Source organism: Pseudophryne corroboree, chromosome 7, assembly GCF_028390025.1.
Source record: "Pseudophryne corroboree isolate aPseCor3 chromosome 7, aPseCor3.hap2, whole genome shotgun sequence".
Taxonomy (NCBI): domain Eukaryota; kingdom Metazoa; phylum Chordata; class Amphibia; order Anura; family Myobatrachidae; genus Pseudophryne; species Pseudophryne corroboree.
The window spans coordinates 451,067,761-451,083,662 of record NC_086450.1 but is presented as its reverse complement, the minus strand read 5'-3'; the positions used below and the strand labels follow the sequence as shown (position 1 = coordinate 451,083,662).

The 15,902-nt window shown below is 48.4% G+C and overlaps 1 protein-coding gene across 4 annotated transcripts in view; it reads right to left on the bottom strand.

The window, feature by feature from the left end:
- Positions 1-15,902, bottom strand: part of WDR90 (WD repeat domain 90) — a 120,635-nt gene that overhangs the window by 42,660 nt on the left and 62,073 nt on the right. For all 4 annotated transcript variants that reach the window (XM_063935055.1, XM_063935057.1, XM_063935058.1 and 1 more), the window contains 7 exons: positions 13,116-13,244; positions 12,834-12,967; positions 12,620-12,696; positions 12,407-12,535; positions 12,118-12,306; positions 11,771-11,847; positions 3,113-3,215 (listed from right to left, as the gene is read on the bottom strand). In XM_063935055.1, coding sequence (XP_063791125.1) covers positions 3,113-3,215; positions 11,771-11,847; positions 12,118-12,306; positions 12,407-12,535; positions 12,620-12,696; positions 12,834-12,967; positions 13,116-13,244 — 838 coding nt within the window. The remainder of the gene's footprint in view (positions 1-3,112; positions 3,216-11,770; positions 11,848-12,117; positions 12,307-12,406; positions 12,536-12,619; positions 12,697-12,833; positions 12,968-13,115; positions 13,245-15,902) is intronic.

Sequence of the window (15,902 nt, the reverse complement as noted above, 5' to 3'; positions counted from 1 at the left end):
TCCGAAAGGACCGGAAAGCTGGAAACTAGGCTTGAATTTTTGTGTGAAAAGAAACGTCACTTTTTTGGGAGTCTGATTTCAAATACTATTAATTCTTCCCCAAAAGAATATTTCCAGTAACAAGAATAAGAATCCAGAACCTTCCTGGAAGTCAGCTTACCAAGTACATAGCCAAGCCGCTCTGCGAGCTGCTGAGGCAATTGTACCCATATCCAGGTCCGCTTATCACTGCCTGTTTGATATGCAATATGGAATTTCTGCTTTCTAGATGCCATTGAAAGATCCCCTTTCAATGCATCAGCCAAGGCAGCCACTGCTTACGCTATCTGAGCTGAAGCCAAGGCTGGTCTAATGATTGTCCCAGTCATCGAGTCTCCTATCCGTGACATCATTTATTTATGTTGAAAACAAAAATAATATCGATTTTCGCAGCAATCTAGGGAGCCACTCTTCTTTTTTAAACAGTCCCCAGCTGGATGAGGATAATTGGAATTTCCACCAGCTGTTTTAGGACGTTTAAACACAGCCGCCTTAGTTTCTAACACAGGCTCTGTTGCTTCTGAGGATAGAATGGCTTACATACAGTAGCACTAATTAGCTCAGGTGTGTCCACTGAGCTGAGACCTTCCGAAGTGCAAAGAGTCCTCAGCTAAACATGTGTAGACTGTGAAGATATTGTATCATGTCTACGTGATAGACTTACCACCGGCCTTTCATCCTGCCTTTGTTAAGAGGCTGCCATTCCTTAGGTGGATAACCTGAGAATCAAAGTTACATGTAAGGGTTAATAGGATAACCTATCACTGGTATAGGAGCTGGCATTATCTGCTCAGCTACACTGGATAATGTCTGTGCAAAGTAGCCCATGAAGGGTCAACCAGAACCTGTCCCTGCCTCGTTTACTTAAAAGGCTTTGGAGACAACTAAACCATTTTGCACATAGGCCCTCATTCCGAGTTGTTCGCTCGCAAGCTGCTTTTAGCAGCATTGCACACGCTAAGCCGCGCCTACTGGGAGTGAATCTTAGCTTATCAAAATTGCGAACGAAAGATTCGCAATATTGCGAAAAGACTTCTCTGTGCAGTTTCTGAGTAGCTCGAGACTTACTCTTCCAGTGCGATCAGTTCAGTGCTTGTCATTCCTGGTTTGACGTCACAAACACACCCAGCGTTTGCCCAGACACTCCTCCGTTTCTCCAGCCACTCCCGCGTTTTTCCCAGAAATGGTAGCGTTTTTTCACACACTCCCATAAAACGGGCAGTTTCCGCCCAGAAATACCCACTTCCTGTCAATCACACTCCGATCTGCAGAACGAAGAAAAAAACCTTGTAATGCCGTGAGTAAAATACCAATCTTCATAGCAAATTTACTTGGTGCAGTCGCAGTGCGAACATTGCGCATGCGCAATTAGCGGAAAATCTCTGCGATGCGAAGAAAATTACAGAGCGAACAACTCGGAATGAGGGCCATAATCCCATTGAACCAGTCCTGATAGGTTAACCTAGCTCTGCAAGACAATATGAAATGAGTGTTGGTGCTGCTGTGGAAAGTGTATTTTCCTCACCCTTGCCACTCTTGGACATGATAAATAAATCACACACACCTTACAATGTTATTACATAATTTGTGACTGTAATCACTTTAAAGTTTGTCAACGTGACATACAATCCGACCCTATCCTGCTTTGCACCAGCATTGAGGATCGGATACACAGAAAAACTGATGGAATTTATAGTAAAATCAGCAATCACACTAGCGGTCAGTCACAGGTTACACGTTAGTATATTAAGCAATAGGAGCACATAATCAACTACAGATACATTTCAGATATGTAGGAGAAACATTACTGCATTAAATTATATAGTAGTTTTAAATGTATTCCGTTGCACAGTAAAAGAAAACCACAGCAATAGTTATCAGACTCGTATGCATCCGGCACTTATCCAACTATTCGTACTGAAAGGGAGAGAGAGACTTAGGGCTGTATTACCCGCTCAGAGTGGGATACAGGGAGACTCACCCCGCTTCCAGGACCGATCAATACGTTTGCGAACGTTGAGTGGATCCAGATGCTACTAGTGTACACAATCGCTCCGTGAACACAGATGCCCAAGTGAACACTGACGCCAATGCTGTGACTAGGTCCCCTTAGTATACAAGCGGGAAAAACAGTTAATCGAGGGAGACTCAGAGGAAATTGGTCATGAACCAGGGGGGAGGGGCGACCAGGAGAGAGTCCAACTCCCCACTGCTGACATCAACCCTAGGGATCGCAGCCTCATACTAACCCTGGAGCCTATGATCCCTAGGGCCTAGCACTGGGGCACTCTCGGTGGCAGCCGCGTCAGCGACTGTTTGGTAGTCTCCTCCCAAAACTGTGCGGCTGTGACCGCGTTCCCCCTCTAAGCGGAAATGATGGCTTACCTTCTCCTCGTGCTCCGGCCACAGCCTGGTAACGAATGCTGGACCTGCTAGTATATCCGACACAGTACATCACTGTACTTGTGGGTAAGCGTTGTTGCGACTTGGCGGAGAGTTGTTGGAGTGACTCTTTCTAAGGTACGTATAAGACGCTGTTTAGAAAGATCACTCAGAAAAAACAGTAAGACTATAAAAATAAACTAAGAAAGCTTATGACTGCTAAAAACCAGCAGCCCATTGACCATGGTCCAACTCCTGCAGCACCAAACAAAAAAACAGATTTGCCTGAGCCAGGAGGCAGAATATATGAACGGACCCGTTGCATGCTGGGAGGCTAAAAAGCTTTGACCGTTTGGTGCAAATCTGCTGTATGCACTGTCCATGTGTCCAGAGGACTGGATTAGAGAAGCACTGTCCCCGTGTATGGATCAACCAATCCAAAGAGCATTTCTGCAAAGCAAGTCCATGAAGCTGTCAGTGACTGCGTTTGGAGCACCTCTCTCCTGCCACGGAGCAGTGACAGAAAGCTCAGACACATAAATATTCCTGTGAGTTCAAGTATATTATTTAGCTCCAGCCTTTCATATATAATGTGGTGCAGTGGCTGTACTGGCCCTTTATGCAGTATGAGAAGTGTGGAGCAGAGACTGTGAGGCCATTACACTCACTACATATATCAAGAACAGAATACCTGTATCTGGGTTCCACACCATGTTCCCTCTGCCGTTGCCACTGTACCCAATCACTGCTTTGAGGTGCAACATTTCCTGGTTGGGCGGAGGCGGGCACATCCCCTGTACAACACACAAGGAATAATTGGAGATACTGGAATGTGAGGAACCTGTTAACTTTCAACTCAGCCCTCCTCCCCTCTATACAATGATTGGCTGCCTCTCAATTTAGTTTTTTAACCAACAAAGCCCAACGGAGAGAGGCTGAGTATAATAAGGGATAAGAAAGTAGCACCTTCCATACCACTGCACAATTGGACAGAACAAAGAAATGAATAGGAATGGCAAAAAAAAAAAAAAAAAAAGGAAAAAAAAACGTGGGAGGAAGAGTGTCTAGTGTCCCCAGTGGAAATGGAGAAGATGATTTTGTGCAAGTAAAAAAAAAACCTGGTCATCCCAAAGTGCTCCCTAAGGGTATGGGAGCAGTCCTGTACAGTGGGCAGCACCATGTGCCCAAAATGAGCATCAATGGAAGCTAATGTCCCAAATCTAGAGTATTTTGTGAATGAGCGTGTGGAAGACTAGGTCTGCCCTTCAGAAGTCCCATTGTCCAAGAAGAGCCTAGTAGAATGAGCTTGAATATTTTCTGGAGCTGGCTGCTTGCCTTCTCTGAATGTCCCAATTCAAACACCCTCCCCACTGTGGATACATTTCTTGGGGTTTTGCATAGAAGCAAAAAAAAGACTGTTTTGTCTAACTGGGGCACACTTTTGATATAATATGAATGAAAAATATAATTTTTCATTCATATTATTTCAAAAGTGTGCCTCAGTTAGAAAAAAAATAAGAATTTACTTACCGATAATTCTATTTCTCGTAGTCCGTAGTGGATGCTGGGAACTCCATAAGGACCATGGGGAATAGCGGCTCCGCAGGAGACTGGGCACAAAAGTAAAAGCTTTAGGACTACCTGGTGTGCACTGGCTCCTCCCCCTATGACCCTCCTCCAAGCCTCAGTTAGGATACTGTGCCCGGACGAGCGTACACAATAAGGAAGGATTTTGAATCCCGGGTAAGACTCATACCAGCCACACCAATCACACCGTACAACCTGTGATCTGAACCCAGTTAACAGCATGATAACAGAGGAGCCTCCGAAAGGATGGCTCACAACAATAATAACCCGATTTTTGTAACAATAACTATGTACAAGTATTGCAGACAATCCGCACTTGGGATGGGCGCCCAGCATCCACTACGGACTACGAGAAATAGAATTATCGGTAAGTAAATTCTTATTTTCTCTGACGTCCTAGTGGATGCTGGGAACTCCGTAAGGACCATGGGGATTATACCAAAGCTCCCAAACGGGCGGGAGAGTGCGGATGACTCTGCAGCACCGAATGAGAGAACTCCAGGTCCTCCTCAGCCAGGGTATCAAATTTGTAGAATTTTACAAACGTATTTGCTCCTGACCAAGTAGCTGCTCGGCAAAGTTGTAAAGCCGAGACCCCTCGGGCAGCCGCCCAAGATGAGCCCACCTTCCTTGTGGAATGGGCTTTTACAGATTTTGGCTGTGGCAGGCCTGCCACAGAATGTGCAAGCTGAATTGTACTACAAATCCAACGAGCAATAGTCTGCTTAGAAGCAGGAGCACCCAGCTTGTTGGGTGCATACAGAATAAACAACGAGTCAGATTTTCTGACTCCAGCCATCTTGGAAACTTATATTTCCAGGGCCCTGACAACGTCTAGCAACTTGGAGTCCTCCAAGTCCCTAGTAGCCGCAGGCACCACAATAGGTTGATTCAGGTGAAACGCTGAAAACCACCTTAGGGAGAAACTGAGGACAAGTCCTCAATTTCGCCCTGTCCGAATGGAAAATCAGATGAGGGCTTTTATAGGATAAAGCCGCCAATTCTGAAACGCACCTGGCCCAGGCCAGGGCCAACAGCATGACCACTTTCCATGTGAGATATTTTAACTCCACATATTTAAGTGGTTCAAACCAATGTGACTTTTGGAACCCAAAAACTACATTTAGATCCCAAGGTGCCACTGGAGGCACAAAAAGGAGGCTGTATATACAGTACCCCTTTCACAAACGTCTGAACTTCAGGGACTGAAGCTAGTTCTTTTTGGAAGAAAATTGACAGGGCCGAAATTTGAACCTTAATGGACCCCAATTTTAGGCCCATAGACACTCCTGTTTGCAGGAAATGTAGGAATCGACCTAGTTGAAAATTCCTCCGTCGGGGCCTTACTGGCCTCGCACCACGCAACATATTTTCGCCAAATGCGGTGATAATGTTTTGCGGTTATATCTTTCCTGGCTTTGATCAGGATAGGAATGACTTCATCCGGAATGCCTTTCTCCTTCAGGATCCGGCGTTCAACCGCCATGCCGTCAAACGCAGCCGCGGTAAGTCTTGGAACAGACAGGGTCCTTGCTGGAGCAGGTCCCTTCTTAGAGGTATAAGCCACGGATCCTCCGTGAGCATCTCCTGAAGTTCCGGTTACCAAGTCCTTCTTGGCCAATCCGGAGCCACGAATATAGTGCTTACTCCTCTCCATCTTATAATTCTCAGTACCTTGGGTATGAGAGGCAGAGGAGGGAACACATACACTGACTGGTACACCCACTGTGTTACCAGAGCGTCTACAGCTATTGCCTGAGGGTCCCTTGACCTGGCGCAATACTTGTCGAGTTTTATAAACATGTGGAAGACTTCTAGATGAAGTCCCCACTCTCCCGGGTGGAGGTCGTGTCTGCTGAGGAAGTCTGCTTCCCAGTTGTCCACTCCCGGAATGAATACTGCTGACAGTGCTATCATATGATTTTCCGCCCAGCGAAGAATCCTTGCAGCTTCTGCCATTGCCCTCCTGCTTCTTGTGTCACCCTGTCTGTCTACGTGGGTGACTGCCGTGATGTTGTCCGAATGGATCAACTCCGGGTGACCTTGAAGCAGAGGTCTTGCTGAGCTTAGAGCATTGTAAATGGCACTTAGCTTCAGGATATTTATGTGAAGTGATGTCTCCAGGCTTGACCATAAGCTCTGGAAATTCCTTCCCTGTGTGACTGCACCCCAGCCTCGCAGGCTGGCATCCGTGGTCACCAGGACCCAGTCCTGAAAGTCGAATCTGCGGCCCTCTAGAAGATGAGCACTCTGCAACCACCACAGGAGAGACACCCTTGTGCTTGGTGACAGGGTTATCCGCTGATGCATCTGAAGATGCGACCCGGACCATTTGTCCAGCAGGTCCCACTGGAAAGTTCTTGCGTGGAATCTGCCGAATGGGATTGCTTCGTAGGAAGCCACCATTTTTCCCAGAACCCTTTCATGGATGTACTGAGAACTTGGCTCGGTTATAGGAGGTTCCCGACTAGCTCGGATAACTCCCTGACTTTCTCCTCCGGGAGAAACACCTTTTTCTGGACTGTGTCCAGGATCATCCCTAGGAACAGAAGACGAGTCGTCGGAATCAGCTGCGATTTTGGAATATTGAGAATCCAATCGTGCTGCCGCAACACTAGCTGAGATAGTGCTACACCGACCTCCAACTGTTCCCTGGATCTTACCCTTATCAGGGAATCGTCCAAGTAAGGGATAACTAAAATTCCCTTCCTTCGAAGGAGTATCATCATTTCGGCCATTACCTTGGTAAAGACCCGGGGTGCCGTGGACCATCCATACGGCAGCGTCTGAAACTGATAGTGACAGTTCCGTACCACAAACCTGAGGTACCCTTGGTGAGAAGGGTAAATTGGGACATGAAGGTAAGCATCCTTGATGACCCGAGACATCATGTAGTCCCCTTCTTCCAGGTTCGCAATCACTGCTCTGAGTGACTCAATCTTGAATTTGAACCTCCGTATGTAAGTGTTCAAGATTTTAGATTTAGAATCGGTCTTACCGAGCCGTCCCGCTTCGGTACCACAACAGTGTGGAATAATACCCCGTTCCCTGTTGCAGGAGGGATACCTTGATTATTACCTGCTGGGAATACAGCTTGTGAATGGCTTCCAAAACTGCCTCCCTGTCAGAGGAAGACATCGGTAAAGCCGACTTTAGGAAACGGCGAGGAGGAGACGTCTCGAATTCCAATTTGTACCCCTGAGATATCACCTGAAGGATCCAGGGGTCTACTTGCGAGTGAACCCACTGCGTGCTGAAATTCATTGAGACGGGCCCCCACCGTGCCTGATTCTGCTTGTAAAGCCCCAGCGTCATACTGAGGGCTTGGCAGAGGCGGGAGAGGGCTTCTGTTCCTGGGAACTGGCTGATTTCTGCAGCCTTTTTCCTCTCCCTCTGTCACGGGGCAGAAATGAGGAACCTTTTGCCCGCTTGCCCACGAAAGGACTGCGCCTGATAATACGGCGTCTTCTTATGTTGAGAGGCGACCTGGGGTACAAACGTGGATTTCCCAGCTGTTGCCGTGGCCACCAGGTCTGAAAGACCGACCCCAAATAACTCCTCCCCTTAATAAGGCAATACTTCCAAATGCCGTTTGGGATCCGCATCACCTGACCACTGTCGTGTCCATAACCCTCTACTGGCAGAAATGGACAACGCACTTAGACTTGATGCCAGTCGGCAAATATTCCGCTGTGCATCACGCATATATAGAAATGCATTTTTTAATGCTCTATAGGCAATAATATACTGTCCCTATCTAGGGTATCAATATTTTCAGTCAGGGAATCCGACCACGCCAACCCAGCACTGCACATCCAGGCTGAGGCGATTGCTGGTCGCAGTATAACACCAGTATGTGTGTAAATACATTTTAGGATACCCTCCTGCTTTCTATCAGCAGGATCCTCAAGGGCGGCCATCTCGGGAGAGGGTAGAGCCCTTGTTCTTACAAGCGTGTGAGCGCTTTATCCACCCTAGGGGGTTTTTCCCAACGCACCCTAACCTCTGGCGGGAAAGGATATAATGCCAATAACATTTTAGAAATTATCAGTTATCATCGGGGGAAACCCACGCATCATCACACACCTCATTTAATTTCTCAGATTCAGGAAAACTACAGGTAGTTTTTCCTCACCGAACATAATACCCCTTTTTGGTGGTACTCGTATTATCAGAAATGTGTAAAAAAAATTTCATTGCCTCAATCATGTAACGTGTGGCCCTACTGGAAGTCACATTTGTCTCTTCACTGTCGACACTGGAGTCAGTATCCGTGTCGGCGTCTATATCTGCCATCTGAGGTAACGGGCGCTTTAGAGCCCCTGACGGCCTATGAGACGTCTGGACAGGCACAAGCTGAGTAGCCGGCTGTCTCATGTCAACCACTGTCTTTTATACAGAGCTGACACTGTCACGTAATTCCTTCTAACAGTTCATCCACTCAGGTGTCGACCCCCTAGGGGGTGACAGCACTATTACAGGCAATCTGCTCCGTCTCCACATCATTTTTCTCCTCATACATGTCGACACAAACGTACCGACACACAGCACACACACAGGGAATGCTCTGATAGAGGACAGGACCCCACTAGCCCTTTGGGGAGACAGAGGGAGAGTTTGCCAGCACACACAAGAGCGCTATATATATACAGGGATAACCTTATATAAGTGTTTTTCCCCTTATAGCTGCTGTATTTTTAAATACTGCGCGTAATTAGTGCCCCCCTCTCTTTTTTAACCCTTTCTGTAGTGTAGTGACTGCAGGGGAGAGCCAGGGAGCTTCCCTCCAACGGAGCTGTGAGGGAAAATGGCGCCAGTGTGCTGAGGAGATAGGCTCCGCCCCCTTCTCGGCAGCCTTATCTCCCGTTTTTCTGTGTATTCTGGCAGGGGTTAAATGCATCCATATAGCCCAGGAGCTATATGTGATGTATTTTTAGCCATCTAAGGTGTTTTTATTGCGTCTCAGGGCGCCCCCACCCAGCGCCCTGCACCCTCAGTGACCGGAGTGTGAAGTGTGCGGAGAGCAATGGCGCACAGCTGCGGTGCTGTGCGCTACCTTATTGAAGACAGGACGTCTTCTGCCGCCGATTTCCCGGACTCTTCTGTCTTCTGGCTCTGTAAGGGGGCCGGCGGCGCGGCTCTGGGACCCATCCATGGCTGGGCCTGTGATCGTCCCTCTGGAGCTAATGTCCAGTAGCCTAAGAAGCCCAATCCACTCTGCACGCAGGTGAGTTCGCTTCTTCTCCCCTTGGTCCCTCGGTGCAGTGAGCCTGTTGCCAGCAGGACTCACTGAAAATAAAAAACCTAATTTAAACTTTTACTCTAAGCAGCTCAGGAGAGCCACCTAGTCTGCACCCAGGCCCGGCGCTACCCGCTCAGCGAAGGGATGCAGTGCAGGGAGGCGCTGGGACAGAGAGGCGCTTTCCCTGCTCTGAATCCCTTCATTGCTGCGCCGTCCTGTCCCCCCTGCTGCTGCTGTTGTGTCTGTCACTGGCAGCAGCGCCTGCAGAATCAAAAACCTCCTGCCTCCCCTCCCCGTGTGACAGCGGCTGAGTACGGGACAGAAGGGGGCGGAGCTAAACGGACCGAAAGGGGGCGGGGCTAAACGGGGCAGAAGGGGCGGGGCTACACTGACCAGGCTGCAGTACAGAGGGAGACTGGCTTAGGTAAGTGGTGTGTGTGTGTGTGTGTGTGTGTGTGTGTGTGTGTGTGTGTGTGTGTGTGTGTGTGTGTATGGTGAGTGTGTATGTGTGCATATGGTGGGTGGGTGTGTATGTGTGTGTATATATGTGTATATATGTGTGAATTGTGTGTGTGAGGTATGTCTGCGTACGCGCACTTTATGGACGCTAGTACTGGGGGGAGCATTACGTATAATGACACTACTACTGGGGGAGGCCATTACATGCAAGGACGCTACTACTATTGGGAGGGTGCATTACGTATAAGGACGCTACTACAGGGGGGGCATTACGTGTAACAACGCTACTACTGCTGGGGGGGGCATTACTTATAAGGACGCTACTAGTACTACGGGGGAATTGCATATAAGGAGGCTTCTACTGGGGGTGCATTATGTATAAGGACGCTACTACTACTGTGGGGCATTACGTATATGGACGATACTACTATTATGGGGAATTACGTATAAGGACGCTTTTACTACTGGGGGTGCACTACGTATAAGGACGCTACTACTGCTGGGGGGAGCATTACGTATAAGAACGCTACTACTACTTGGGGGCATTATATATAAGGACGCTACTATTACTCGGGGAGCATTACGTATAACAATGCTACCACTACTAGAGGGGCATTACGTATAAGGATGCTACTACTGGGGGGGCATTATGCATAAGGACGCTACTACTACAGGGGGGGGGGGCATTACATGTAAAGATGCTACTACTGGGGGGGCCATTACGTATAAGGACGCTACTAGTACTGTGGGGGGGGCATTACGTATAAGGACGCTACTACTACTAGGGGGGAATTACGTACAAGGACGCTTCTACTACTGGGGGTGCACTACGTATAAGGACGCTTCTACTACTGGGGGGGGGCATTACGTATATAAGGACGCGTCTACTACTGGGGGTGCACTACGTATAAGGACGCTTCTACTACTGGGGGGGGCATTACGTATATAAGGACGCGTCTACTACTGGGGGTGCACTACGTATAAGGATGCTACTACTACTCTGGGTGCATTATGTATAAGGATGCTACTACTACTGGGGGGGCATTACGTATAAGGATGCTACTACTACTGGGGGGGCACTACGTATAAGGATGCTACTACTACTGGGGGGCATTATGTATAAGGATGCTACTACTACTGTGAGTGCATTATGTATAAGGATGCTACTACTACTGGGGTGCATTACATATAAGGACGCTACTACTACGGGTGGGGCATTACGTATAAGATTAATAAGATTGTGCTACATTGTGGCGTAATTTTAAATGGGGGTACTATTGTGTGGCCATGCCCCTTAGTTGTGAGACCACACCCCTTTTTCCGGCGCACGCCAACGGAATATGGGAGGGCGCAATTTTATAGTTTGCAGGGGGGCGCCGAACACCCTAGCACCGGCCCTGTCTGCACCCTTCTCGTTCGGGCACAAAAATCTAACTGAGGCTTGGAGGAGGGTCATAGGGGGAGGAGCCAGTGCACACCAGGTAGTCCTAAAGCTTTTACTTTTGTGCCCAGTCTCCTGCGGAGCCGCTATTCCCCATGGTCCTTACGGAGTTCCCAGCATCCACTAGGACGTCAGAGAAAACACAGTATTTTTTGCTTCTACGCAAAACCCCAACAAATATAGGTTTTCTGAACTATTTCTGGGAGCACCGCAAACCTATATTAACCTACAAGACCCAAAGAGTAAATTACGATAGTTCTATGTTGGCTTAAGTCACTATCATTTGATCTTCATTTAACTCTATGACTTTATCTCTCAATCCAATCCTGTGCAGATCCAAAAACCCTCCACCGTGGATACAGCCTGGAGAAAAACAGGTAAGGTCCTCCAGGTAAGGAACTACAGAGGCTCGGAAAGGAAAATGTTACAAAGCCCGGTGCACCTGGGTAAAATCCCAAGGAATCACTGGAGGGATAAAGGGGGGTTAGACATGTAGCAGATGGAAAGTCTGGACCGTGGAGAAGAAAATATTTCCTTAGCCCATTTGTAAGACACAACAATAAATAACAAGGTGTTATGTGATAAAGAGAAGATGTGACCTCAAACTGGGAGCTCCTTACCTTTGCCAAGCAGGGGGTTTTGAAACGAGGGTTGAAATGTGTGTACGCATCGGGACGTGGCGGGTCCTGCCTCACATCTAATGAAGGGACACAGGAGATGGGATTACATGGAATGCACACACAAACTCAGAAGTATGGCAGGCGAGGACAATGGTGCAGATCAAATCAGGAGCCAGCTATCTCCGACGGGTGTTAGATCAGATCAGGAGCCTCCACTCAGCAGTCAGCTATCTCAGACGGGTGTTTAGCAGAAACGCCTCACCACATACAGGAAAAATGCGTCGCTCTGCACAAAGGCTGTGTTGGGTTACGGTTATTTTGTATAGGAATGTTGGGTTCATCTTTACCTTTTCCTTGACCGCTGGTGACGGTCCTGGAGACCCAGGGCAGCTTGGACCTGTTGGGCTGGCTCTCTATAATGATGAGAGATGACTGCCCATCACTTTCCAATGGATCTTGCAAATCAATTTCTTCTGATTCTGCGTGCACAGATCCCGCCACTGCCACGTCTCCATCATCTGACTCTGAAAGGAGGCCTGCAAGACAGGAGGATAGCAGTGAAAGAGTGCAAAGGCGAGACCTTCAGGGGGCTTTCTATGCTGCACCTTGCCATATTAAAGAGAATGATCGTCTCACCTGCACAACCTGTGTGCTGCAGTGGGCTGATATCCAGGCGCGGAGGGGAGGAGATACAAGGACGAGGAGCTATGCCCCTTGGCACGCCGCTAGAGATGAATGTGGAATCTCTCCTCCGATCTACGGGATCTGTTATGTGAGAACCAGTTTAGGTTCATGATGTGCAGCCAAATAACCTGCAGCCACTACTTGCCACTGTAGTGATCCACTTACCTGTGCTGGAATGGATGGTGGAGGGCAAAGGCCCATTTAAGCTGGACTGGCGGACAGAGGTTGGACCTCCACCAGGACTGAAAACAGGGAAAAAAAAAAAAAAAAAACATTGGCTCTGTTAGTATATAATGAATGGAAAACTAGCAGGATAGTTAGACTAGGAAAAACAAAAACATACAAAATACATGAAAGTAAAAAGAGCTAATAAATTCACCTGCCAACCAGAGTGTCAGGGTCCGGAGCCGCCTCAAAGTCCCAGATAAAAATGGCGTCTCCAGCAGTGATCACGCTCTGCTGATCCGGGGAGAAGTCCACTTGCTGCACAGGTTCAGAGTGCCCGATGAACACCTGAAAGGGGGAGTAGCCAGGATAGAGGTACATGAATGCTAAGATATAGTGTGGGAGGGTGATAAACTGAATGAAGCCACATATATGTCACAGAGATAAGAGGAGAAACCAGCCAGTGTGATTTGGTCAGAAGATCTTTCCATATTACCTGTGGGCGGGCGATCCCAGCCAGGCTATAGTCCCAGACTTTGACGATTCTGTCCCCTGCAGTCAGCAGGTAGCGGTTGTCGTCACTCACTGCCAGTGAGAAGCAGTGCGGTTTATGTACTTGTGTCACCTGAGGAAGATCAGAGGTGTCAACGGTTTTACCAATCACCGGTAACTATGGGTCTTCATTTACCAAACACTGAAATGCTGAAATACAGATGTACCTCAATCTGCAGCTTACCCCTCGACTACTCCTGGCGAAATGCGTAAACTGCTGCAGTGTTATATATAATCATGGTAATTGCTATATAGACACAGGTGCTAAAATAAGAATTTACTTACCGATAATTCTATTTCTCGTAGTCCGTAGTGGATGCTGGGCACTCCGTAAGGACCATGGGGAATAGCGGCTCCGCAGGAGACTGGGCACAAAAGTAAAAGCTTTAGGACTAGCTGGTGTGCACTGGCTCCTCCCCCTATGACCCTCCTCCAAGCCTCAGTTAGGATACTGTGCCCGGACGAGCGTACACAATAAGGAAGGATTTTGAATCCCGGGTAAGACTCGTACCAGCCACACCAATCACACCGTACAACCTGTGATCTGAACCCAGTTAACAGCATGATAACAGAGGAGCCTCTGAAAAGATGGCTCACAACAATAATAACCCGATTTTTGTAACAATAACTATGTACAAGTATTGCAGACAATCCGCACTTGGGATGGGCGCCCAGCATCCACTACGGACTACGAGAAATAGAATTATCGGTAAGTAAATTCTTATTTTCTCTGACGTCTTAGTGGATGCTGGGAACTCCGTAAGGACCATGGGGATTATACCAAAGCTCCCAAACGGGCGGGAGAGTGCGGATGACTCTGCAGCACCGAATGAGAGAACTCCAGGTCCTCCTCAGCCAGGGTATCAAATTTGTAGAATTTAGCAAACGTGTTTGCCCCTGACCAAGTAGCTGCTCGGCAAAGTTGTAAAGCCGAGACCCCTCGGTCAGCCGCCCAAGATGAGCCCACTTTCCTTGTGGAATGGGCTTTTACAGATTTTGGCTCTGGCAGGCCTGCCACAGAATGTGCAAGCTGAATTGTACTACAAATCCAACGAGCAATAGTCTGCTTAGAAGCAGGAGCACCCAGCTTGTTGGGTGCATACAGGATAAACAGCGAGTCAGATTTTCTGACTCCAGCCATCCTGGAAACATATATTTTCAGGGCCCTGACTACGTCCAGCAACTTGGAGTCCTCCAAGTCCCTAGTAGCCGCAGGTACCACAATAGGCTGGTTCAAGTGAAACGCTGAAACCACCTTAGGGAGAAATTGAGGACGAGTCCTCAATTCTGCCCTGTCCGTATGAAAAATGAGGTAAGGGCTTTTATAGGATAAAGCCGCCAATTCTGAGACACGCCTGGCTGAAGCCAGGGCTAACAGCATTACCACTTTCCATGTGAGATATTTTAAGTCCACAGTGGTGAGTGGTTCAAACCAATGTGATTTTAGGAACCCCAAAACTACATTGAGATCCCAAGGTGCCACTGGAGGCACAAAAGGAGGCTGTATATGCAGTACCCCCTTAACAAACGTCTGAACTTCAGGAACTGAAGCCAGTTCTTTCTGGAAGAAAATTGACAGGGCCGAAATTTGAACCTTAATGGACCCTAATTTTAGGCCCATAGACAGTCCTGTTTGCAGGAAATGCAGGAAACGACCCAGTTGAAATTCCTCTGTAGGGGCCTTCCTGGCCTCACACCACGCAACATATTTACGCCAAATACGGTGATAATGTTGCACGGTTACATCCTTCCTGGCTTTGATCAGGGTTGGGATGACTTCATCCGGAATGCCTTTTTCCTTCAGGATCCGGCGTTCAACCGCCATGCCGTCAAACGCAGCCGCGGTAAGTCTTGGAACAGACAGGGTCCCTGCTGGAGCAGGTCCTTTCTTAGAGGTAGAGGCCACGGGTCCTCCGTGAGCATCTCTTGAAGTTCCGGGTACCAAGTCCTTCTTGGCCAATCCGGAGCCACGAGTATAGTTCTTACTCCTCTCCTTCTTATGATTCTCAGTACCTTGGGTATGAGAGGTAGAGGAGGGAACACATACACTGACTGGTACACCCACGGTGTTACCAGAGCGTCCACCGCTATTGCCTGAGGGTCCCTTGACCTGGCGCAATATCTGTCTAGTTTTTTGTTGAGGCGGGACGCCATCATGTCCACCTTTGGTTTTTCCCAACGGTTCACAATCATGTGGAAGACTTCTGGGTGAAGTCCCCACTCCCCCGGGTGGAGGTCGTGTCTGCTGAGGAAGTCTGCTTCCCAGTTGTCCACTCCCGGAATGAACACTGCTGACAGTGCTATCACATGATTTTCCGCCCAGCGAAGAATCCTTGCAGCTTCTGCCATTGCCCTCCTGCTTCTTGTGCCGCCCTGTCTGTTTACGTGGGCGACTGCCGTGATGTTGTCCGATTGGATCAACACCGGCTGACCCTGAAGCAGAGGCCTTGCTTGACTTAGGGCATTGTAAATGGCCCTTAGTTCCAGGATATTTATGTGAAATGACGTTTCCATGCTTGACCACAAGCCCTGGAAATTTCTTCCCTGTGTGACTGCTCCCCAGCCTCTCAGGCTGGCATCCGTGGTCACCAGGACCCAGTCCTGAATGCCGAATCTGCGGCCCTCTAGAAGATGAGCACTCTGCAACCACCACAGGAGAGACACCCTTGTCCTTGGAGACAGGGTTATCCGGTAAAGACCCGGGGCGCCGTGGACAATCCACCAACGGCAG